This window comes from Microchirus variegatus, assembly GCF_963457635.1.
Source record: "Microchirus variegatus genome assembly, chromosome: 8".
NCBI classification, from domain to species: domain Eukaryota; kingdom Metazoa; phylum Chordata; class Actinopteri; order Pleuronectiformes; family Soleidae; genus Microchirus; species Microchirus variegatus.
Window position 1 is genome coordinate 25,458,800 of NC_139809.1, and position 27,108 is coordinate 25,485,907.

The 27,108-nt window shown below is 39.5% G+C and overlaps 1 protein-coding gene across 1 annotated transcript in view; it reads right to left on the reverse strand.

Moving 5' to 3' along the window:
- furinb (furin (paired basic amino acid cleaving enzyme) b) overlaps positions 1 to 27,108 on the reverse strand; it is a gene marked incomplete at both ends in the record, with an annotated part of 111,779 nt that overhangs the window by 65,322 nt on the left and 19,349 nt on the right. Inside the window, one exon of the mRNA XM_083893198.1 lies at positions 258 to 356. Coding sequence (XP_083749324.1) covers positions 258 to 356 — 99 coding nt within the window. The remainder of the gene's footprint in view (positions 1 to 257; positions 357 to 27,108) is intronic.

A 27,108-nucleotide genomic window follows, 5' to 3' on the forward strand; every position in this document is an offset into this window, starting at 1 on the left:
CACAGAATAACACGTCCAGCTGTTGTTTTTTGCGGGGGCTGATTTTGCATATTTACAGCTATGCAATACCTAAGATTGTGTCAGAGAGACAGATGGAAGGACATAGTGTAAACTGCAAAAAAGATTCAAAGTGTGACAAGCTGTCACTGATGTTGGCATTTGTGTATGCTATGATATGCACACAATTTGTGTGTAATCCAATGATTCTTCTGGCCTTTTGTCGTTATGAGCTGTGTGCAAGCTGACAGGAGGCTTACCTGTGGTTCTTTTTGCAGTGTGATGTGCATCCCCCTGTGGCCAGACAAAGCCCTCTTCTCCACGGCATGATGCCTGAAGTGATAATAATCTCCAAAAACCTGCAAAAACACAAAGAGAAAGGGAATGAGTTCACCTGGAGCAAATGGATAGCCAGATAGCCCTTCATGCTCACCAGGGCATTCATGTGCACATGAGAGCATGTGCAGATAGTGGTCACATCAGTAAATAGTTGAAAACAGCCAAATCCATTTGGATGTCAGAGCGAGCGATTCCTTTCTACATTATCAATATATATTACTGTTGTCGCTAGTTGAAATGTGAGTATCCTTTTTATTTATTACATATGAAACACCTTAATTTTTCTAGCACCCATGATCATCAATCGTAGCTGCAGAGGCACTTTTAAGGGTATCATGAGCGCTGTAATTGCTGAAAGCTGACAAAATTGTTACATTATCTTTATTAAAAGCCAATTGCACCGAGTCAACTCCAGTTATAAAAAAAGAGGAATAGCAATAGTGACTTCAAATCTAGTCAGACTAACAGTGTTTCTTATGAACTATGTAGACCATAGCGGCCCAACATGGGTGACATTTGCCAGAGGATTTATGATACAATGCTATCATGATACTTGTGTTAAAAATACTGTGATTGCAAACTATTGTATTTCTTCACCTGCCCTCACCTCCTCCAACGATGTTGTGCGACTACGTGAGTCTAAATTAAAAATAAATTTTAAAAAAACTGGACAAACATACAAAATGCATAAAGAGAAAGACACCTATTTTCACAAATGGACACTACCCAGGAAAAATGATTAGATGCATCCATTAGAGTCAGAGCTATACTGAAGCATTCATTGCACCTTTTCCAGTGCTCCCTCACACCTATTGCTCATGAAAGAGCTTTTAAGGACATGTGATTGGGTGGAGGCTGTCTTCAAACTGGCCTAAACCTCAGGGAGTACTTTCTTTGTCAGCTCCGCTCTAAAGTGGCACATTGAGCAGCTTGCACCTCCCACAGTGACAGTCTAAGAACAGCGGACCAGAGACAGAATTAATAATACAGACGTCCATAGATCGGTGCACACTGAAAGACAAAAATAGCCAAACAGAAGGTTGAGGAAGACAAAGAACCGCCCAGCCATTTTTCACGTCAGTATCCACAAGAGAATGGCCTCCATTTGAAAAGGAACGACTGCAATCTGTACAGTAGTGCCACTGGGGACTGGCTCACCTTCACAAGCTCAGTGGAGCAGAGGAAGAGAGGGGGGAAAAGCAGGAGGGGGAATAACGGTGGAAGGCAAAGAGAGTATAGGAGATGCAGGGTTTGACAGCCTAGCCAGGCAGGATGGATGTATGTGAGGTGGGAGAACAGCAGACGCAGCACGATAGTGGAAGGTTCTCCTGGGACTGCAGGCTGATTCTGCAGACTGGCTGTCTGTGAGCCGACCAGACTGAAGGCTGAAGCTCCATGGCCTATTCTGGCAGAGCTGATATACAGTAAAGCTGCCAACCTAACGCTGGCCAACTTGACTTCATTTGTCAAATATTTGTAATTAAGACTTGATCACTTGCTGTGATCATTTTCATATAAACACAGAGAAAATCAGTCTTAAATGATTCTGTGTCATGCAAAACGGATAATATTTCCCTTGGAGTTTACGATGCGTGCAATTTTGATGCTTTTCCTGGATGCTTTTGCGTGGATACAGCTGTACAAACAGACCAATCTGATTATGATTATGAAATTATGAAAATGTGGCCAATGAAAGGAAACGTGACAAGCAATACCCCAACAATTATACATCACGCAGTTAAAAATGAATAGTCAATTAAGTCTCCAGTGTGTAACTCAAAGACACAAAAGGTATTTTATCCGACAGTTGCTCAGCAGTTATGATCTAATGCTTAAAAGCAGCAGCTAAACAGACATGAACTGGACTGCAGTGCTTGCTGGAGGTGCTGCTGTGAGGCAGAGGATGTCTGCACAACTCAGGACTACAACGGTTCAGAGGAAACTTTTTGTGGGTGCTTCTTGGCATCTCCAGCCACAGATGAGCATGCAGAGCTTTCAAAAAGAATGACTATTGGTCCATATTGCTACTGTTTGCTGACATCACACGTCTCACTTGCAGGGTGACACAAAAACAAAACAATTGAGTCAAGTGGAGCCGATAGGCTTAACTAGGATTGTGTGAACTCCATTTGTTTGTATTCATACATTACGAACAAAAGCTTGATAGATGCTTTGTCATGATTCTAAAAATCCTCAATTCAATTCTCAATCTTTTTTATACTCTTTTAGAGTGGAGGGGTCTGCCATTTTTAGACTTGTGAAGTTAAGTCTAGGATCATTGGTTTTATGATAACTCCCATTTCAATTGTCTACATGGTGTCATGACGGGTCCATTTATTTTATTTATTATTTATTTATTAACAATATGAATGGAACAATACTCACTCAATTGGAAACTAACTGTAGAAAGATGAGAAATCATAGAGAGTCATGTAGCTCTGCGTTGCTCTGAAGGTCCAGTAATCAGTTGTTAAGGCCACTAAATCTGCACTGCTCAGACCTCCAATAACTTTTTCCTTGACATTTTCATACATGGAAGGCAAAACCTTTGTAGTAAGATGTGACCTGCTTGACATTTCGTAGTGTGGCTCTAGTAGGCTAATTAAATGTTTAAATCCAGGGTTACTACTGGATAAGGTTGCATGTCTGATGCTACCTATATATATATATATATAAATTCAATGTCTGTTGAATGTTGTGGAATTTTTCAGTCCAAATAAGGACGGAAGAGTTTCCTGGGTTAGCGGAGTTGTTTTTGTAGGTATGTCTACATCCTTATGTGTAAATGTCCTGTGCTTTGCTACATGTGCACAAAATGTTTCCGCACCGGTGATTTCAGAGAAGAGGGAGCGGTTTCGAATATGGTCGATGTGTTGCCCAAATCAACAGTTGCCATGGTTACTATTAGCTGACAGAAGCTTGGGAGTAGCAGGTGGAGGTAACGTGTAGTCGTGCTACAATGGCTACAAACGCAACACAGTTTTTTTTCCCCTCTGGATCCTTTGCTTTCGAAGGTCGAGATTGTGACGTTGTTTTCGATCAGTATTCGATTTACATTTGAGATCGGGACACCCTTAAAAGATTAAAGTAGGTTATTCTTACTGGACACAATGCTGGTGCTAGAACTAAGCCCTCACTTTATGCTGACTTTGTGATACTGTCTGTAAATTAGACAGCGACTGACCCAGCAGACACCAGGTCATGACCAAGGCAATGCAAAAATAAATGGCCTCTCGATGATGCAGTATTTGGGTCAGTCAAAGGATTTAACCTCACAAATTAATGGCACCCACTTTCACGTTGATTGCAGCAGAGCTCAAAGCTCATTTGTGCTGCACCACATGGGCTTCTTTCTGGGACAAACCCATTTCCTTGAGTGCTGATGTCTTCATTTAGACCAAGAGTCTATGGGTCAAGATTGGGAAATTGAGATGGAGATAGAAACGTTAGTGTAGCTTCTCTTGAGTGCAGCTGAGTCACGCCTCTCCAGAGTAGGAAATAGAATGAATCATATGGTACGTGTGTGTGTGAGAGAGCCAGCAATAATAATAACTGCGATCACTGTAGGTCATTAGTCACCCTGACACTATGCTCTGAGCCTGCATTAGAGGCATCCTGCTCTTTATACTTCTCACTGGGCTGTACTAAAACTTCACTTCAATTCCCATCATGTATATACCTTAATGCTCCCTTGAGGAAGATCTTTAATGGAATTGGGTGTTAAAACAATTAAAAATAACCCAGGAAGTTGCACTACACTGCAGCCCAAAGACATTCTGATTACAACCATATAAGAAAAAAAGTCCTCACACAACAGGTTCAACTTTGATATAATATATATTAAAGTTGAACCTGTTGTGTGAGGACTTTTTTTCTTATATGGTTGTATTTATTCAAAAATAAATTGAATTAACTTTTCAATCACATATTATGTGATTGAAAAGTTAATTCAATTTATTTTTGCAGATTAATTGCTCACTAGTAATTAACTTATCAATGATTTGAATAATTGTTTTTCGTGATAAAGGCAGCACTGCACAAGATAATCTTTTCTTCAGAATAAAAGACAAATAAAATTGCATTAATGTGAGGTTTATGGTGAATTCTAATGCAATACTATTACAAAAGGAGCAGTATAAAGCAGTATAAAGGGATGGTTTGTGAAATTGAGGTCATGAAGGGGCATGTGGAGAATCCTGTTGATTTTAGAGAACTGGATGAATATATATTCAAATGAAGAGCATTATGTTGAATAAGAGGTTCACTTGTGATTGACTTTATAGTCTTTACAGTCATGCACATACACAGACAAACTAACACACTTTAACTTTATCCAAAATAACATTACAGTGGAGACTGTGTTCTCAGACAGTGAAGGGAGGACACAATGTAAACTCCAGAAAGTGGCCACTGTCAGATATAATAAATGGAGAATAATAATATGTTTTTCTATTTTCTTTTTTCCGTCTGAAAGACCTGGGCAGCACTTAAATGGACTGCACGCTTCACATACATTTTGAGGGGGAATTCATTCAGGAACCATCCATATACAAATGCTGACATTTGATTAGGGTGAACACAATGCACAAAAGAGTGTCTCAAAGCCTTTATGCAGCGGTCATGTCTTCAGTTGGACAGCCCTCACTTGTGATGGGCTTCTACATCTGTGAGTCTGCAAAGGTAACGGCAAGACTGCACACTAGGAGATCTGTTATGATGGTAATTAGCATTAAAACATGGAAAAATATTCCTCTGTGTCTGATCTTGGACGGGGTCCCCTGTACAGCCGCAGGAACAACTTGAATTGTGGGACTGCTTTTAAAATGACATTATGTATGAACAGAAAACGTGTCTAAATTGGATTTATCTGGTGCGAGTGTCAAAGATTTCAAGCTTGTAATTTGAACAACTTTGAACTCGTGAGAGTGTGCACAGCCGAATGACAGATGGATGTGGGAGCCTGCACGTTGGCTGGGGTTGAGTGTAACTGACATGGGATTGCATTTTCTGTCATTCCAACAATTTCAGAAGCGTATCAAAAAATTGTACTCCATTTTTCATCCCACTCACCACATCGTTTCATAAGAGTATTTTCAACATCATATAGTGTTTTGATACACTCAAATTCAGACAGAGTGGTCATTAGGCTGAAGATATATTTGTTTTCCAACCAAGTGTTAGTGCATAGCAAAGCAGCTGAGTTCCAGACGAATGAAGTGTTCATTCATTGGCTTACTAATCCTGTTACTGGTCTTGGTGATTGAACAACTAGGTGACTCGTGGAAGAAAGCATGGCATCTGCACCATACAGACTAAGTTTTCAACAACTTCCAACATCCACAAAATGGTCCCTGTATTTGTTTTATATTTATTTCTGCAGCTTTGCATAATTCCTTCAAAGAGCAACAAACATTTGTAATTCTGTTGGTCATAAAGACAAAGCAGTAGGAAGGTGGTGGCAGGGTCATGGGTCTTTGTCTTTAGAGCCAGTGTTGTATTATGATATAATGAGCACCTCTATGTGTCTGAGATGACTCAATTCTCTTTATTGTATTTATTCATTTATTCATTGGATATGGAACAACGCACTTCCTTTGTGTCATAAATCCAGGCACAGTTTTTCAGAAAAAAACAAAAAACAGTAAGCAAGTAAACAACAAGTAAAAAGCAAGTGCTGCAGGAGAGAAATATAAATGTGGATGACACTGTTTCTCGATCGCTATTATAATGTGCAATCAATGTCACATAATGATGACAAGTGGAAGACAAAAAAGTTTTCTAAACGCCAGCGGTACAGGACAACTATGCTGTTTGCAAAAAAAATCTGTTTCAATAAAAGTAAATGGGAAAATGAGCTTTTACTTCTCACTGTTTCGTGGTGACAGCTTTTGGCTAATTCAAATTTTTAACTGAAAATTAATGTGCACAATAAACAAAGATTTGTATTGCATTGAATTGTATCACATCAAGTTAAATATCTTAGCTGAATTGTATTGCAGCACATATCTATTGCTCTACAACAGGATCTCCCCCTGTTGTCAAAGGGGGAGATCCTGCACCCCTTACACACATCTTTTGATAGTTGTGAGGTCATTATGTATTTCTTTGGCCCAACCCGTAACCCTAACTTGAACCTAATTATAACCCTCACTCTAAAAAATCTTTACCCTTAAAAACAACATCATGATGTCTCAAAATTCTATGATTTTAAACAACAATTTATCCTCACAAGCATGGGAAGATGTGTGTGCTACACATGGACAATATATAAAAAGTGTACCTAGTCTTCCAGTTTGCGAAGTGAAGGAGCAAAAAGACTTACATTGAATGAAAGTCTGTGGGGAAAATGACTTTACTTCACAAATGATTTAGAACGCAAGTAAGCATTCTCCTGAGGAGTTAATGGTCTCAACTGCTAGATGTGGGTATTCAATATATAATATATAATTTGTAAATTGTGTTCCCATTTAGAAGAAAATAGACGATAAAGTACTTATCACTGGCACTTGTGAGTGAATACCAATGTCACTGACAGCTGGTATTGCCAAGTAGAAGCCTGGTTGCAGGTGATGCCTGTGAATTTATCAAGTTGCAAAACATCAACATGGCGGGGAGTCGTGATGAAACTATTTTTAAACATTGTTAAAACAATGTTTTGATAATGAGCAGCAGTGTACCACCGTTCCAGAGGGGGGAGCTGCGCTTCTGAGAGTGGGTGTGCTGAATATGTCACTTCCGGGTATTGGCCAATCACAAGACAGTTTGAGAAGGCTCTATGCTGTCTGGCCAATCACAACACACTCTGTCTTCTGGGGATGAGATTTATGTCTGAAATATCGCGGCTCAGGACAGCGTCAGAAAAGACAGATTTCTATCGGCTCGTTTACAGCAACTAGGAGGTTTTTGACCATAAAAACAAGTTAATGTATGTAAGTAGACCTCCATAACTAACATTATGTGCAACAGGACCACTCTATGTGAGATTTAAATATTTGTTGCCGTATTGCCCCTACACGGCCATGTGAGTAATGAAACTGTACTCTCTAATTTCTGAGACCATGCACAACGCAATTTGGACGAGCGCAGTTAAAAGTAAATATAGCTTGCTGTTTTGTGTCCTAGTCGCTCCCATGGCGGCCACCTTGGTCTCAGTCCAGTTCACACCTCCACTGTGGTTTAGTCACTTTTGGCCAGACGACATTGGTTTCAGACCAGTGGTGCTGAGGAGGAGAAATGTAGCAAGCCTTTACTGTAACCTTGTGATATTTCACAGTGCTCTGTGTGCATGGAGTTTTCAAGCAATATTCCAGTGATACAAACTAATGTGAACGAGGAAATGTTATTTTCAGTCTCATCAAACTATGAAGGGTAAAATTATGCCCCTCACTTATCTTTGTGGACACATTGATTGTCTCAAGTGATAAGTGATGGGAAAGGAACACATTAAAATCTGGATTTTCTTATTGCCAAGCTGAAAATCTGCTGGGGGAAGTGTTATATTCAGAGAATAATAGAGGATGCTGTAGAGGATCAGAGTATGTGCATACCACAATAATTAATGCAATGATACAGTGTGTGTGTGTGTGTGTTTACATCTGTTTGCATTTAGCATGGGGAATGAATGCAAATATTTAGTATTCAGCATTGGCGCTCATAGGTCCTCAAAACAGATATTGACAGTGACAGGGCTCAACATTAAGTGTATTCCTTCAAGCTCGAGAAAACTGCACAGAGGCAAATCCACCTTATTGGAATCGACGTCAATCAAGTTTATCATTCAAGGAAAAACACGGGCCTCAGTGGTAGTTAGAGACAAAACCCTAATGGCAATTCACTCTACACAATGAGCACATTCATTCACAGCCTGTGATATATAAAAAGCCACACAACCTAATGGAAGATGCTACAGGAGACACATGACAGTGTGACAGAGGGAGCTTGCAGAGAAGCACTGAGAGGCAGCTATCTGAGATATAGAAATGTCAGCGGCACAGCAGAGCTCATTGATTTCCACACAGCCCTCCATCCCTTTGTCTTGCTTTGCTGTTTATATTTTTTCTTTTTTTCCTTTATTTGTTTCACCTTCACACAAAACACATTTATCTTTGCTGTGTATTTTAAATACACAGGAAAGTGTGTTATTGTCCACTGGGTTGGGATATTTGCTCTAATAAAACAGTCATGTTGGTGTCCACTGAGCTACTGCGCTACCGTCTTTTGGACTAATTTGTGGTTGAAACTCTGGTTCCGCTTAGTGGGAAAAGCTCATTATTTTCCTCTAAAACAAGGGCTAATTGACTGTTTTTAATTGAAGTGTAATTGTTTGTTTGCATATTGGTTCTAATTCTGCACGTTGTCTGGCTCAACTGCAGTCACCCACTCAGGGGACATTGTCTCATCCTGGGAAAAAATTAAACCTCAAAAAAACAATTCTTGCTAATTACATGGTTGAATAGCAAATATTAAACAAACCGCCAGTGAAGACCATCCTTCTTTGAAAAAGAGTAAATAAACCAAGGCAATATGAAAGGTGTGAAACTCAATTCAGGGCATTTTAACAAATGTTCTTTAATAAGAACTTAAGAAGATTTATTCAAGCAGCTTCGGCAGGTATAGGGTTTTTAAATCACGGTGTGTCCAGCAAAACCAATTCCTATTCCGGGAGAGTAGGCCACAGTGGAATATGAAAGAAAGGAAGGGAAATGAAATTGAGGCAGGAGAAAGAAATACATTACAGGAGAATTGATGAGTGGAGAAGTTGGAAAACTAGGAGGAAATTAGCTCCAAAAAGAATTTGTTACACGGGACAAAGACAGCAGAAATAAAAAAAATCCCAAATGATACCTGACCTTTGGTGAATATTACCGTAAAACTAAATTTATGCAACTTGATCACCTCAAAGGAATCCTGTCTTGAATTGGTTTTCAATGATGGTATCACAATGTGATTCTGCTGGGCACCGGGTAGCTCATTTGGTAGAGCTGGTGCCCTGTAGGGTTCGATTCCATTACCCCCCCCCCCCCACACACACACACACATATCATGGTAAAAGATATCTTTTAAAAAGATATTCTGTGCTTAAATTATTCAGTATGTGGTGAATTTTAGGCCTTGATGCAAAGAATTGTGTTTTAGATTTAAACAGGAAATTTAACGCCACAAATGTATGGAAGCCCTGCTTTTTACTATACACATAACATGTAAAATAGATTTCCTGATGTGGCGTATTCCTGTGGTGTAGTTTTTGAGAGTAACAGATAAGGGACAGCATGTGCCCTCACTCTCTTGCTCTCTCTCTCTCTCACACACGCACACCAAAGATTTTTGAGCTATGGCCTTGAGAAAGGGAGACTAAAAGATAAAAAGACCTTGCATGTGAGAATACATGGGAGTGTGTGTGTGTGTGTGTGTGTGTGTGTGTGTGTGTGTGTGTGTGTGTGTGTGTGTGTGTGTGTGTGTGTGTGTGTGTGTGTGTGTGTGTGTGTCTAAGGGGAAGAGAGACATTTTAAATATTTCAGATCACTTCTTGCCTTTTTCATTTTAAAGATATCCCTCTGGGCTAATTTTTAGTCTCAAATCCCAGTCTTGGTCCAAGACATGTTCCAACCAAATTAGTAAACACACAGTTTTAACTTTACTTGACTGAGGCATTGGAGATTCATGGAGTCAGCAGCAATGCATCAGCACAGGAGGGACTGGTCTGTCTGAATATCAATGAATGAATCTAACTAGGACTGGGTGCTATGGCTTAAAAATAAAATCTCAGATTCTCACACCAAATTTGATTTTAATTTTTTTTTCCACTTCCACAACAGTTTAAAAGTTTAGGTTAAGTTTCAGTTTAGGGTTAAAGTGTAAACAAATACAATCCTTAAAACAAGCATAATATGATCAAAATGGTAGGCCCTGCCATTGTAAACAATAGCAAAAATATCACTTTTCAGCGAGCTCCAAACAATGTCCCAAATTCCAGGGATCTATATTAACCGTGGGAGGCCAAGGGGAGCATTGACAGAGGAGCTTAAAGAGAAATTTTGATTTTCATTAAAAACAAATCTTCACAAATGTGATCGATTTATCACCTAACCCTAAATCAACCTTTATTCATACATCGCTTTTTATACATGTATCAGCTGTAATGTAAGTGCTTCACAGACACACTCACACATCAGTGACGTACAACGAACACTAGGGATGGGACTTTTTTGTCGACAAATCGACCGACAATCGACACGTGCGCACCTCGACAAAAAAATGAAAAGTAAAAAAAGTCGAAGTGTCACAAACACGGAGGTTAAAGAAGCTGTGCACGAAAAGGTGATCCTGCTGTCCAGGCTCCCTGCGCTCTCAGATGATGGTGCGAGCGTCACCGGCTCGTTCTCTCGAGTGGCTGTGCGCGTCCAATCGTGTGTGTGTGCGTGCAGTGCGAACGAGGTTGCGCTTAAGTTTAGGACGGGGGTGGGGGACATAACACGAGCGCTACACAAATGAAGACGGCATCTCACCCGGTCAGGAACACTGTACTTCACTCTGGTGGACACCTAACGAGCGCAGGTTCAAAAACCTGAGCCGTCTGGCGAGTGGCGACAGACGCGTTCCAGCGGAGAGTCCACTTTTTTTCCCAAAAGTCGACAAAAAATTTGACACGTGGACCTCGACAATCGTCTCTAAAAATGTGTGAAATTCCCATCCCTAACGAACACGTTCAATTCAAGCATCCAAAGGCCAAAATGGTTGCTTAAGAAAGTCACACAAAAAAGGAGTCATACACTAGTACGCTAATCACCTTATTAAAGAGCAATGGCCAGACAAGCCCAGAGGTGACAGCATCCAGGCACCTGTCCATAAACTCCTGCTGTTACCATTCATTAAACAAGAAACAAGACAGAGGGAGCAACACAGAGCATCAGATGGAGTGAAAGACAAAAGAGCAGGGCTGACTGGGGACAGACTAACACTTACTTATATGCATTGTTAAACAGAACCTTCTCTGAAAGTGGGGCCACACGGGACATTTTCCTCTTACCATGATACAAAGCAGGAGATGTGACAGTGTACGATAAAAACAATTTAAGTAGAATGCAAAGGAGTGAGATCAAACTGGGTTAATTCTTCAGCTACTGGGAGTGCGGCAAACTAAACAGACATTCTGAACAGATGAACAAGATTAGTGCTTTTTGGATCCAAAGAAGCTACCAAAGCAAATTTGCCAGCCTTATGAGTGCATAGGACAAGCGCTTAGGAGATGAAGCATTGCATTATGCAAATGAGGAAACAGACAAACATAACTGCTGGACAGAGAATCAAGAAAAGAGAAAACCTTTGCAAGTGTTCCAAACCCAGGACTTAGTTACTGTGTTTAGCATTTTCAGGTGTTGTGTGGCACAACCTGAGCTGTTGGCCTTAAGTTTATGCCTGGAGGGGGAATGTCAACCTGATAGCCATGTCATAAAAAAAATCAGTTCTGAAGTGAACAGCACACGCAAACTGTATTTGCCTCTGTCAAGAAAGAAAAAGAAAAATGTTCTCCTCCTCAATTTATCATTCATGTTAATATCGCCCCAGCTCTCCTAATAGGGCTGTCACTTTTTCCAAAAATCGTGCCTCACTATTCCTTTGAAGATATTCATTACTTAACCACCTATGAATACATGAAATACTGAAATACTTCCTCATGCTGCTTGATTTGATGGTGTGCTTGTCTGCTCAGGAGGATGGTTTAGTTTGCTTGTATCTTCCACAGAAAAACAACATAAGTTCACTGCCTTATTTTTGCATTATGGGCAAGTGGATCTGCACTCAGAGCATCCTCTGCTGGATAGTTTGCTAAGGCTGCCCACCTACCAATGTTTGGTTGACCAGAATAAACCTTAGTCGGCAAGATTTCATTGGTCGTTTAGTCACTGTGGAAAAAAAACAAAAAAACACCGGAAACTCTATTGGAAGCCACATCTTGTCAAAATAAAATTGAAACTTATATGGCTAAACCATGCATGGCTTTATTTTGAAAGGGCAGACACAGGATGTGTGGTCACACTGTAGTTTCACAGAAGTCAACTCAGTGTTTATGGCTGAATTGCAGCTGACTACAAAGTTTATCAAATAGTATAAGAAGTCAAAAGTTTGAGAACATGGTAATATAGTTAAATACATTTATAAAATGTTGCCATGCTCTCCTGCTGTATTTTCTCCTGTTCCTTCTCCTTTAATTGCTTTATCTGAGTTAACAAGCGGCAGACTCCACGCCTGCACTATTGCAAAATTCATCGTTAAGAAACAATTTATCATGGATCATGGCGGTGTTACAGGTTGATTAAGTACAGTGTTGAAAATCAATAAAATATCTACTTATATACTACTAATATTTATATATACTATTAGCCGGTTGATCTGGCATTTGCTGCAGTGCGTCATGGCTGAATTAAAGTAAATCTAATAATTCAAAAACTCATTAAAAAATTGTGCACTAGTTCAAAGTTAGTATGATGTTCTAATGTATTGAAATTCAACAAAAGGTTCAGATCCTCTTTGCTGATTGTTCCAATCCATTCACACACAGTAATTACTACACTGTGCAGCTTGAAATATGAGGCTCCCTCTGTACATGGCACATCTGTTTAATGTTGGCTATTCATTAATTAAGGGTATTAAGGGTAAATAAGGTTTCTTATAACATCCTTTCTCAGGCCTCAGAATTCAATATTTACATAAAATCTTCAACATTTCGACAATCAGTCAACAAATGGCCTCAAATGACAAACAATGGTCGACCAAAAAAGGCAACCCTACAGTCTTTTGCACTTCTCAGCTGTATATTTTTCAAGGTTCGTCTTTGGAACCTGGAGCCCTAGCTCCTCTGTAACTCTGTTTTAACCTTTTTTTTCAGAGTCATATATAGTGCACCCTTCCTGAAGAAGTTCAGACACATATTTGTTTGTACGTTAACTACAATCCATGAGAAATCAATGTGAATTGCACTTGCAGTGTTGTTGTATTAATGGTTTTTCCTCGACTGAGATCAGTCAATCCATCAATGAACAGAAACAGGGCGGTAGAATTCTGGGGAGAAAGGCTCCGTGGGTGTACCGCAGCACTGATGGACTGCTGCAAATGAAATGCTCAAAACCTCCTCTGCCAAGTACGTGCCCTTCACTTCAAGGACTCAGCTCAGGAAAATGAAAGCTGTCAACAACTTCAGGTGTAGAAAGAAGATGCAACCCAATGACATGAAAAAACACTAAACCCTCAAGAGAAAAAAAAAGAAATCACACAGCAGTGAAAAATAACTTGTGTTCATAAGCCTTCACCAACATATACTGACAAACCTTCGTCTTCAGGTTACAATGTGTGATGGGGTCAATAAAAAAGACAACCCCCCCCCCCCCCCCTTCAGCTGTCCCCTACAGCCCATTCCTCACACAGTGGCCCGTTTAAAAGCACTGGGATCCTCTGAGGTTTGTTGGATTATTCATTTTGCAGCACAACTCAGCTCACTGCTCTTTTCCATCACCAATGCTGAACAGCCTCTGTCAGGCTTCATCACCCTAGCTTTTGGGAACTGAAGCCAATAGGTTCCACTTCCATTTCCATTCAGCTCTCATCATGTTAATTCCTTTACTCCCTGTGTCTTTCACTCACACCCCCTGTGACTTCTCCACTAGTCCCATGTATTAATGCCGACACTTTCAGTGCTTACATTTCATCCCTCTGCTCATGTTGAAACCCTTATTAAAATCATTCATATCTCCCTGTTGGCTCAGTGTAAATGACGTTGGAAACCAGACAGATTCAGGCTGTGTGTATTTTAAAACGGTATTCTGTGCTCTAAATATTCCAGGACACTATGGACGTAGCACGTTCCTGAGTGCAGCGATCCTCTCCTTTTAAAACGAGCCAGCAGTTTTGATAAGGTGTGCAATTTTTTCCATCAAAACTGTGCCGTTTGCTGTCTGACTCACATGGGGTCAACAATACAATGTGTGTGGCAGACCTTTATTATTTGATGGTTTTGTCATTTTAATAGTGGGAGGCAGTGACAAAAATCTCTCTCAAATTACCATATTGCACCTTCTATGTGTGAATGCCTATTCTGTTTTCACAGTGTATTGTAGAATCAGTAATTGCGAGAAGAAAATATATATGTATATATATATCTGTTCTTATTATAGCAGTAACACCAGCAAAGTGGCGTGAATTCTCTTCAAAAGGTAAACAGCCTGAAACCTACATTTATTTGATCTTTTTTTTCTATTTCATAGCATTTCTTTGCTGTTCAGTAGCAGGTGGTCAATGCAATATGAGCTTAAAATAGTACATACATGTACGTACATCAGCTAGTGTTCACAGTTGTTGAAATGTTGTAATACATTTCATAATACAATAATTACACCCAAATGTCTTATTGCTCTTATAGTATTATATTCTGTCTATATTCTATCACCTATGGCCTCGGCCACACACACTCTGTGTTTAAAGGAAGTGGAGGTTGTGGGCCATGTTTTGATGATAACATGATATTAAGAGGTGGGCTGTATGTAATCGATCAGGGGGCTGTATGTGTCTGTCGCCTCTGGTTTAGAAAATTGTTACTACACATAATCTCACTATGTTTCAGTTGCGTTGCCTTTGTAGCAAGAAGACCTGAATTCGCGACCTGGTCAGAACAAGGGTCTTTCTGCATAGAGTTTGCATTTTCTCCTCGTGTGTGGGGGTTTTCTCCAAGTTCTCCAGGTTTCCTGACAACGTCCAAAAACATGCAGATGTGGAGATTAGGCAAATTGGACACTCTAAATAGGGGTGTGAGTAGGTGTGAGTGTGAGAGTGGATGGTTGTTTGATGGCTGTATGTGGCCCTGTGTCAGCTGGGATTGGCACCGCGACCCTCATGTGAAGGATAAAGCAGTAGCAGAGGGATAGATGGATGGATGAGCTTGAGTTTATTTTCATCTATGGACTTTCCCCTCAAACATGGATTTGACTCGTCCTGCACACAGCAAATCCGTCCGACACCACAAGACATGCAGTCAACCTTATTACAGGTCCTAGGTACTGGGCAGGATAGAACATAGCAATAAGAATGGAGACGATCACTAGGCCAGTTTTCACACTAGATGACTGTTACAGCAGCGACATACTGTATCTCCCTTTTCATTTCCATCACACATTAAATAATAACACCATTCACAAAAGTGTGAGACACGTCTCTTTTTGAGAATACACCTCTCGCCAATTTTTAAGTGAGCCGCATGTGTCTCACAGCAAAATCATACAATGAAAATGATCTTTCTTCACAATTTCAGCATCTAAACCTGTTACATACATCATAGACGCAACACGTCCTGTTCCTGTTTCAAATTAAAAGCACTCTATACATGTGAAACAAGTTTAATCCTAACCACTGTTGGGGAAAGCAAAGACGGCCAATGAGACTTAAAGGATCCTGCCCCCCCCGGAATGTCATCTCCAGTGATAAAAGAAGGAATGGCACAAAATAAGGGGGATGCAGGATTTGTTTGAACTCAAATCAGGCGTTTTGTCTGCATACAGGCCTTAGACAAAGAATAATGGATTATAGCCACATGGCTTAGGTCCCAAAACCATCGAAGGATGTGCCGTTTCTTACTGAAGAGTCCTGGTATTTAGCAGAATACAGAGGAGTATTATTTAAAAGTATGATTCTCAGAGGCAACACAGCAGAAGCTCAACAGCAAATCCATGGCAGGTGGGCAGGAGACACACCTGGAGTGAATGACAGTCGAGGAGCACTGCTGCCGTCACGCACTACTGTACACGCTCATCCAGTGTGAAACTGGCCTTAAAAATAATCACTGATACACTAAGTGACAATGTAAGATAATAATAATGGATTCGATCTAATCCACTCTATTACTATGTGTGCTCTGTATCTCAGCTCTAATGGTGTTTGAGGAAGCAAAGATGCATTTCATTTTGAACTGGTGATAAGCATAAATCAGTATCATCATTTAACACTCAACACTGACTGTTAGTTACTGATTTCATTTGAACACCAGTGACACCTTCTGAATACAGCATCTGATGTGTAAACGTTCACCTATTGAATTAATGTCAACCTCATTGTCTATTGACAGAAACATGTTCTTTTGTAAATGCACACATACAAGGGCAACTGTACATAGAAGGTCATCGTCATCTTCAGCAGTTAGCTGTCAGTAACTGGACTTGCTTAGTGAGTTAAGTGTGAAGACATTTTCACCTCTTATCTAAGAGGCTTCTTCAGTTCAGTTACAGCCAACTGAAGATAACACACAATGGTTAATATCCCTCACAATATAAATTATACACTACATTAATTTTCTTCAATACAAGGTACAGGGTGATGCAAGTTGAAAATGTGTTCTATTCCAATTATGTCTGACAGTATTAATTTATTTCACTGCATTAAAACAAGATGTTGTGGAAAAAATGGCCCATCTCCCATCTCAGCGCTGCAATCATAGCAATAAATCACACACATCTTTATCTACAGAACCTGGAACCACAGGACCAAGCTGACTGCAAGAGAAGATGAATGTGTGCCTTTGAACAATAGGCTTGGTTCAAATTCAGGAAAGCTCATGTCCTCTCCTTGAACCTTAAAAGCACAGGCAGTTGAGGACATCAAAACATAGCAGCTAACAGTGACCTACCCTACTGATGAAATATGACCGCTGCTGCTGGATTTTATTAATTTTTGAAGACATGGTTTTGCACTGAGATATCTGGACCTCTGGGAGATGACCCTGACACCAACATATTAAACCACCTCAACTTTCTGACCACCATCTAATGATGCTCTATCATGACTTACAATCATGGCCTACAGGTATGAACAGTGGGTTCTTCACTGGATATGTGAGCAGCACATTTTCACTGCAGAACAGCTAGCTTTCCACACATTGGAACTGTGTGGACATGCATGAGATTTCAAACAACACGCAGTTATCCTATGAAAACAAAACACACAGGATTTTTGTCACGCAATAATGTATTTGTCTTTGTAAAGAGGACAAGTTTGACATTTACATTTGCCATTTGAAAATCTATATATCACTATTAGTTTATAAGACAGCAGCATATACATCTCTATCGCCCTCTCTTTATCTCTGTCTTTCACACCCACATTTATTTTCCCCTCAGCTGGGCAGGACAGTGTGTCAACCTTCTCATGCAAGATGTAGCCTACAAGCAGGTGTAGAGGCATTACTGGTCAGCGCTTAGCTGTGAGGTGCAATTTCTTTTTTTCTGAGACACATCTGCAAACATTGTGTGATCACAATAATCCTCTGTCATTTACAATTCAGATCTATTTCAGTCCTTAGCAGCAGCTTGTGGTATGACACTTTCATCATTGCTATTTTCAGATCTACACTGCAGGCACCTTATTGACTGCCTGTGGTAACCAGGTGCTTGTGGGCATCGTGTTGGTGACCACTGCCTTAGAATAAGGCAGAATAAATTACAATGTATACACCCATGAGGGATACGAAAGTTGAGTGTATTTACATATTTTCTGGTATATGTGAAGGCCACCGTAGTTCTCTGATGCACTTGGTAAAGTGAGGGGTGTGCAGAGGAGTCCTCCCTTTGTTACAATCTGCAGTCTCACCATTTGACGTCACCAATTCTAACACATTAGTTTGACTCCTCCACTGCAGCAATGATATCTTATCAGATCGGACAGGTTGATCCTCTCTGGATTTCATACCAAAGCCATCCAAAAAAGACCAAGCAGACCACTGCTGTGACTTAATCTCAGTGTCTCGACATAGCCTGGCAGTAGTTCTTTTCTTCTTACTGCCTTGATGACCTAAGTTGTGTAAACTTCCTCAACCAAGTTGCTGTCATTTCTGCACACAATGACAAAGCTGAGCATCGCACTCTGAAAGGGTTATGGAACATCAGCTGATGTCTCGTTTTTGCATTCAAGCAAGACCTATGGGTGAAAACAGGATGTCTACAATGTCTTCATACCAGCCAGATCCAGATCAAACCCACTCTAATCATAGAGCAGATAAGTCACTTAACAAAGCAGCACTGCTAATGGTATAGAACATGCTGCATCGTCTGACAATGACTGCAGAGACCCACCAGTCTCTGACGCAAACAAAAAGAGCACAATAGGTCGAGTTCATTGAAATCCTCTTCAGAAATAAAATCAGCACTCTTCTGCATTTCCATTATGAGTGTGCATGGTTTCTCTACAGCATTACATTGGTGTCTGACCAGAGAAGCAGCTCTGTTAACAGCGGGTGTTGGCGGTGGGGTTGGACCCAATACCACTGAGACACACAGACATTGATTTTTTTTTTCACGATACCCTCTGAGTTTGTGTTCTGTAAGTCATCATTCCTCACAAAGACACCAAAAACTTTGATCCCTTCATCCCCTCTCTGCTCCACTGCAGCCAAGCTGCTAAAGCTGGAAACATGGTAACACTGTACACTTATCACAGAGAGGACAGTAAAACTCTTAAATCATCATCCATCTTTTTTTTTTTCTCTGCATTTATCATGTCCATTCTGTTTTTCTTTCCCGGGTTTTGTCAGTATCATCTCAAGACAAAAACATTTTTTTTCTGTTTACTCAGCTGTTCATAACCAACCGGTTTCCTTATCTCTAGAATATAATTAATGAATGTGTCTACACCAGGAAAGAAATCGGTTATTTCCACAGACTGCCTTCCATACGTTTAATCTACAAAATAATTCATCTCCTGTAGTGAATGTGGCTGCTTATCCTGTGACATAATATTAGAGAAATGTGACAGGGAATCATCCTCCAGCATTTGCTCATCTTCCATTTCAGCATTTACACAGTTTGATTCACATGCTACTGCACTTTCAGCCTCAACTGTCTAAGTAAATGTCCCTCCTTCTCCTGTCTGTTCACTGCTTTGACTTTCTTCCACAGCCTGTCTCAGTATTATCGGATTTAGCTCCAGTCCTTCACCTCAGTGTTCTCAGTTCTGTCATTATTCAGCATATCAGTGTGCAGGTCAAATAGGTTGCAGTAACCCTGTTTCATTCTATGCTACCTGCCATGGATCTGCTAAAAGCACTACTGACAGGTTACCACTCACATGTTCTCTCACCTGCAGTGTGTTCTTTTGGGGGGAAAGAATGAGTGTTTGTGGTTGACATCAACTCTAGAAACGCTTCATACTGGATGTACAGCAAACCTTTTTTTTTATTTTTGTGAATGAATTTTTTATATTACAGTTTGAAAAATACTTCAAAGACTTGAGAAAGATCATTCAGAGACACAAAGGAGTGCCTCTGCAAAGACTAAACATGCTAAAGTTTGGTGTCTTTACACTAAAGCTGTAGTAAAACTTTCTAAAGCAGGCCAGTACTCATTACAGCATCATTTGGGTTAAAGCTCACATAGAGTGGTCCTGTTGCACATATATGTTAGTTATGGAGGTCTACTTACATTAATTAACTTGTTTTTATGGTAAAAAACATCCTAGTTGCTGTAAACAAGCCGATAGAATATATTACTTTGACCCGGAGTCTGAGCCAGAGTCAGAAGACACTGTCGCTCGTAAAACACCTCCACAACGGACGTTATTCTTCTTCTGTGGTTCAATGTACGCAACCGAGACTAGTGCCCGGAGCAGGACGATCTGCTGTTCCGGAGAACCGCTGTTTACGTAACTGGACCGGGTTTTTTCAGAGATCTCGCTGAGCCCGAAATTACAATAAAACACAGCGTTCTCAGCAGTGGCTGAACTGTTTGTTTTGAACCTTCAGGGCTTCATAAACAAGGTAATGACACAGATACACACTAAAAAAGGTTGGATTTTAATGGGAGACATCTGTCAATGTGGTCCATGTAGAAGGGACAAACAGCTGTGACCCAAACATTTATTTTTCCCACCACACAATAGGCAGACAGTGAACCAACAAAAAAGGCATTTCAAGCTAAAATACTATTCAACCTCTGCTGTCAATGAACCTGAATAATACTCATATACCCACCACAAGCACACCCTGTCCAGCAGTACATTGTGCTCTCTTTCAAGTAACCTTTCTGTTGTCTTTATGAGGAAGGAAAATTAATGTCACCACATTGGTCAAACCTACACGACAAACTTTAAATTAATGTTCCTATTCCAGACATAACTTTTTCTGAGGGCAATTCTCCACTCCAAAAAAAACAACAAAAAACAACAACAACAAATTCCACCACATGAGTGCTTGTGAGGGTTATGCTGGATTCATAGCATCGCAGCTCTGAGCTGTGAAAAGGACAAGCGTACAAGATGCATTCTATGACCCTGGTCTTTTTTATTACTTTTGCAGTGTGCACAATTGAGCTAGTTGTTGAGCAGCTTCAATATGCATTCGAGAAATTTCGTACATTTGATCACTTCTGCGGACTTTGACTTGAGTTTTGAATCTTTTTTTAACGTTATCACACTCTCAACTGATCAACTTTTCAAAATGAATAATTTAACAACACATTTTTACAAACAAGCTAAACTGAAACAAGTCTGCATGTATCCTGTTTCTCTTAGAAACAAACCTCTCTTAGGCAAAAACAAACCAGACCGTTCTGTTTCTTCCAGCCATATCTGCAGGCAAGGAATCTCAGCAGCAGCAGAGGGAGGACGGTGGAGGAAATGATGAAGGACTGATACCGACTGATGTCTCTGTTCTTCATTCTTTCTTAACTTCACTCAGAGTTTTTATTATTTATCAAACTGTCATTTCAGATTTTTTTCCTAGTGAGATCGAGTGTATATAATGATTGTGCAGCTGCTCCACAATCAATATGTAGTTTCAATCCTGTTCTGTATTGATTGATTATAAAATAGAGTAAAAGGTTAAAAAAAAGAAACAATGCAATTTATTTATTAAAACAGTAGCCTACTGCAAACAAATTAATTTAACATGGACACACGCACAAAAAAAGATCCGTTATTATTCCACATGCACAATGGTTTTCTTGGACGCATGAATGCTGTCAACATCAAAGATAAATGAATCTCTCAGCTCTCAACTTTATTCATGTTGAAGATTATTTGGACAGCGCAACTGTGAGGCACCTCATAGTGAACTTGACAGATGTTGTCCCTGCTCATGACTGCGCACAAATGTGCTGTATGTACTCAGGCCTCAAGAGCGCTTTTGCTGTTGGCAAATACACAGACAACTCGAAGCAGGGTGCAATTCGTGAGCACACAAACAAATGTTTTAATCAAAGCAAAAGTCAAGAGTGCTTTTGGACATTCACCTCTGCAGCTGCATCTGCCTCCTCACAAAAAAAACAGGTCACAGATTGAGAAGTGGGGAGATAGCCTGAAATAACCTCCGTATGTGAGCTGTCAAATCTGGTGACAGCACTGGACTATCATGAGTCACCGCACAAATGCATCCAAAACAAAAGAAAAGACTCATACAGAACCATATATCACTGCTCAAATATCTTTTCTTTCCATGTTGTTATTTATGTTTGCCCTTTCAAATTGTATATGTGCAATTGCCACCAACAACTGCCAGGATGGAAGATGAGATTAATTTGATGATTTAATATCGGCTAATTTTTGTTTGTAGTGTTTGCAAGGTAAAAATACAGATCGTGACTGTATTGTTGAAATAATATTCAAAGTATTAATGAGCAGCCAGGCGTAAATGAACCTATTGAACAAAGTTTAAGCACGACATTCAGCCTGCTTTGTTATAGTGCAGCTATTCAATGCAAAACAACTATATACTGCAAAGGGCATGACATTTACTGACATTTCATCTCAGCACAACACAGTGTGATCAGTGTGAGTAAAGGTTTATAAACTAAATGTCTATAACAATTTCGTAAAGAAACACAAGCCTAAGTAAGTCAGTTAATGTATTTTATTTTTTCATTATAATGTTAATGGATAAAACAGGGTGTAGAAATATGTTGCAACAGAAACATGAACACTAAACTGTGTGAGGTGTACGCACTGAAAACATGACAGAACAAAGCACTTATTATAGAGTACGCTTGGACAAGGTCCCATGGTAGCCTTTGTAACAATGATAAATGGCTGAAACTTTCTGCTTAGCTGCATCAAATGACAAGCATGTTAAGGATTTGTTTTTAGGATGGGTGCATACTGGAAAGGCTTTTCTGCACGAGAGGAGGGCATTAACATCCTGGGAGCCATTATATTTTTTAAACTTATTTTGTTTTTCCAATTTCGCCTCATACATCCACAATAGAGACACACACATTTTCCGAAGGCTGGATCAGGACAGCCTTTTAGCTTTTCTCTTTACAAACCTCCAACAACCTGAAATATCAACAATACAGCTGGAAGCAGAATGTGTGTTGGTTTATGATGAAATCCTCAGAGGAGTTTCTGTCATTATTGACAAACTTTATGAACTGGAAAGGAATTGGTACTGCATAGGATGAGCTTCAGAAAAGGTGGCCATAGCATGTTGCAACAGCTATGATGATGGTGATTGTTTCTTTTGATAAATACGCCTGAAATATGAGGGCTATAAATGTCACAAAGATATTTAGAAATGTAGAGCTGTGTAGAGCTCGCTGTGTGTATGTGTTCGCTTATATGTGACACCAAGAATTTGAACTCCCAATTTGAAGCATTGAGATTTGCACCATGTTGAAGTCTTGCAACCGGAAAATCAAACCAAACAATGCACCTACAAAACGATACCAGCTGTCATTCCTGCTGGTGTCCAATCACGTGTTATGCTTTATCCTTCCTCTAAATGGGAACATAATTTATAAAATTGACATCGTGTTCTGTAGAAGAAGAGCTGAAAGTAGTGAATGGGACTATTAAATCCTCAGGAAAACGTTTACTGACGTTGTAAATCAATTGTGACTCATTTTCCCCAGAGACTTAAATTCAATTTCATTCAAAGAGTTGTTTTTGTATCCAGCAGTCACTTCTTCACCTTGAAAACCAGACTCAGGCCACTTTTTATATATAGACTCTCTGTGACAAATTTTTTTTTGAGGGTAAAGATTTTTTTAGGTTTGGGATTACAATAGGATTTAGGTTAAATTATAAATAAATTGTTAAATTAGAATAAGCCCAATCTATCACTGCTTATCTCGAAGAATACAAAGCATGTTTTGTATTTGTACAAGTGAGATTGGCCAATACCTGGAAGTATCTGGAGAGCCCAGAGTTAGAAGACACTGTGGCAAGCGAAACACCTCTACAATGTTCTTGTGGTTCTTGTTCTTCTGCGGTACAATTTACGCAACCGGATGTGCCCAGACTAGTGCCCGGACCAGGAGGATCCGCTATTCAGGAGAAATGCTGTTTACGTAACCAGACCGAGTTTTTTCAGAGATCTCGATGAGCCCGAGATTAACACAGCGTTCTCAGCAGTGGCTGAACTGTTTGTTTCGAACCCTCAGGACTTCATAAACGAGGTAATGGCGCAGATACACACCAACAACACAGCGTTAATTGGAACTTCCGTTCTAGGTTCGCTTTAAAGTATGAACAATTCATTATAGACCTTAAGTCTTTTGGGCATGAGATGTACGATAACACAACAGAACTATAACGATTAGACACTGAACACAGTATCTTAGTATACACTATATCACTATTTTTATCATCATTACAAACACTAGCCTGACGGTGTATAAACACAACTGTTACGTACAGACATACAGATTTACAAATCTCGTTAAGCACTCAAGGACTCACACGATGATTTGATTTGAAATTCCTGTTTTTAAAAATTTACAACATGTAAATTATTAACAAATATGACAAGACGCTCCATCAGTTCTGTTGTAAAACATCTGAGACGGAATGGCTCACAGCCTCATTTGTAGTGCTGCCGCACAGATGGAGGACAGATTCATGATTCTGTGCTATAGCCACCAGCATACCCAAAAAGTGGATACAAATAATGCACCCATAATATGTATACAACTACGATGTAGAACAACAATTTCAAGTGCTCGTTAAACTGTTCGATTCCTCAGATGACGTTGCACAAAAACAATTGGTGCATTATTCCTCAATATGATCCACTAAGAATAAACTTGCTTGTGCAGTCTCACGTATAAAGGTATTAATCAAAATGTGTGGACTTTGTCTGTCTTTTATCATAGTAAGGGAACGCTGTCTGAAATAAGGGTACGTTTTAGTGTCTTTGTGTCCAGAAGAGAAAGGTTTTAGTTGCAAATGATGATCACTAAGAGCTAAAGGCTTCTCGTGAGCACATGAGGGGGTTCTGTGTTTTATAAACTAGGCCTGAGGTGGCCCCTTCCCACAGTCCCAACCTAAATTACTGTATCACTGAAACCACGCTTCATCAACAGCAAAGAGCCGGAAGGTTGTAAGTGCCATTTGAACAAAAAGCCGCTGATATGTTCTGGGTCACTTGCTTCATTCTTTCATGTCTGTGTTACTGTAGTGAATACAATCTGGAGAACCCTTGCATCTTTTAAATCTGCTCATGCTTCTCTACTTTTGAATTTATCCACAAAAAAATGCCAAAGAGAAAATTGAAAATGGAGCAAATGCTGCAAAATGATTCTGCATTCCTCTTCTGCTGTGAATGGTATTCTTCTCACTTGGCAGGCACTCTTTTTACATTATTCAGGCTGAGTATGATCTGGCTGTATTAAAGCTTCTACACACCACTCCTATCTCTGGGTGATAACACCCACGCAAACCATCCACCCATACAGAGTAACGCTGTACTGGCTCCATATGGATCATTAGCCACTAATTGCACAAATGTTCGGATTCAGATTTTAAAATCCATCTCTTTCGCTGTGTAACTTTAACCTGTGTATGTATTTTTATATCAGTCAGTATATACAGAGAAGCCACAGCATTAAAACTCATAACTGGTTTTACTGTATTGGCTGATCCATTTATGTCTGACTTATTCCATCCTTAAAGGAGTAGATGAAATAAATGAACCAAAAACGAGTTCCAAGTCACACTATTGATGGTTTAGCCTTTTCAAAACAAGCCACAAATATTCTCAGGTGAGTCACAATATTACAGCTACTGTTATGGGTTGTTATGGTTGTGGCTGATCAAAATTGGTATCAGCTGGTTTGCAAGTACAAGTTGTATTGGCGCATGCAAAAAATTAACCATTATTATTATTATTATTATTTATTATTATAATAATAATAATAATAATAATAATAATAATAATAATAATATTATTATTATTATTAATAATATTATCATTATTAATAATAATACATTAAATTGTAAAGCAAGTACCTTATGGTTCAAGAATGAGTAAACACCCATACATTAACATATAAGTTAAAAAAAGAAAATAGCAGAAATATTATACAATATGAAACTGAGAGTCAGTGTTTACAGATTGTGCAGGAGATAATTAACAGGATCCAGCGGTGCAGTGCTAAGTTGATAAGTGCATCCATTTAATGCAAAGAATCAATGAGGCAGTCAGAATCAGACCTCTAAACTGTATATGAACATCCGTCCACTGGATTAGGTATGGACATGAATATTCTATCACTCATTTGATTATAAATAGCCGCTCGGTTGATGTCATTTTTTGTGATTAGATAAGAAAGATAAATGAACTGAAAAAGGTGTTATTATCAATTACCTAGAGGAAAAAAATGTCTTCTTCTCTAATGACTTCCTAATTGGTGATACATCTATTACTACAAGGTGGTGGCAGAAGCAAGCATTTGTTAGTGGACAGCTTATGTGTTTGCAGAGATAATGAAATTCACAAATGTGTTTGAATGCATGGCATTAGCTGCTCCTTTTAGCTCAACACTGTGTATGCTGCATTCTTTTCACTATCTCTCATGTGCTAGGGTTTATGATAATCGAATATTTGAAGAAAATCCCATCAATTATTCAAAAAGCATTGGTGACCTGTCCACAGTGTACCCAGCCTTTTGCCCTATGTCAGATTGGCACCAGCAGCCCCATGACCCTCATGTCAAGGACAACAGATGGACAGCTATTCATAAAGCATTCTTACTTAAAATGCCCATTTCTACAAATAACAACTCGCAGTGCAGGGGGTGCAGGTACTAGATTCACATTATTATTGTCATGTATGGCTGCTAAAATAAATTAATTCATCATCCAGTACTAAAAAACCATTGCACGGCAATAAAACATCAGAACATGTCTGAACAATTTTACTTTCAAGTTGGGTTTTTTAATAGGTAGTGTACATAGTGTAGCTTTTGTGAAATCTAGGCTTTGAACAGTCTCTCCTTCCTTTCTTGGGTTAGTCTCAGTTATAGAACATATTTTAATGCCCATGAGTTCTCAGTAGGGCTGTCACAAAAATCAAGTTTGAACAAAATATTATGTGACATGTTATTCCTTCGAAGATATTCAGATATTCCCCGGCCCCTCCCACCCGCACAGCCAAACGTGACAAAATGATTATATTATTTATAATTCACTATTAGTTATGCGAGGCTGAGCGTTCATTGCACTGCTGCCCGTGACGCCGCTTCCCTCAGGTGGAGCGAACAGCTGCACAACCAAGTGAGTCCACATACTTGTTGTCATAAATGTTTGCTCAGTAGGACAGTTTACTTTATAGAATATAGAATATCTTTATGGTCAAAAATAAAGAAAATTTATATCATGGTATTTTTCAAAACTTTAACACTTTCACTGTATACAATGGTATATTTTTATGCATGAGAATGAATGTGTGCTCAAGAGAGGGAGAGGTGCAGTTGAGTGGGTGTGTGCATGTGCGTTACTGCATATATTATTGGTAGCTAAGTCCTTAGCATG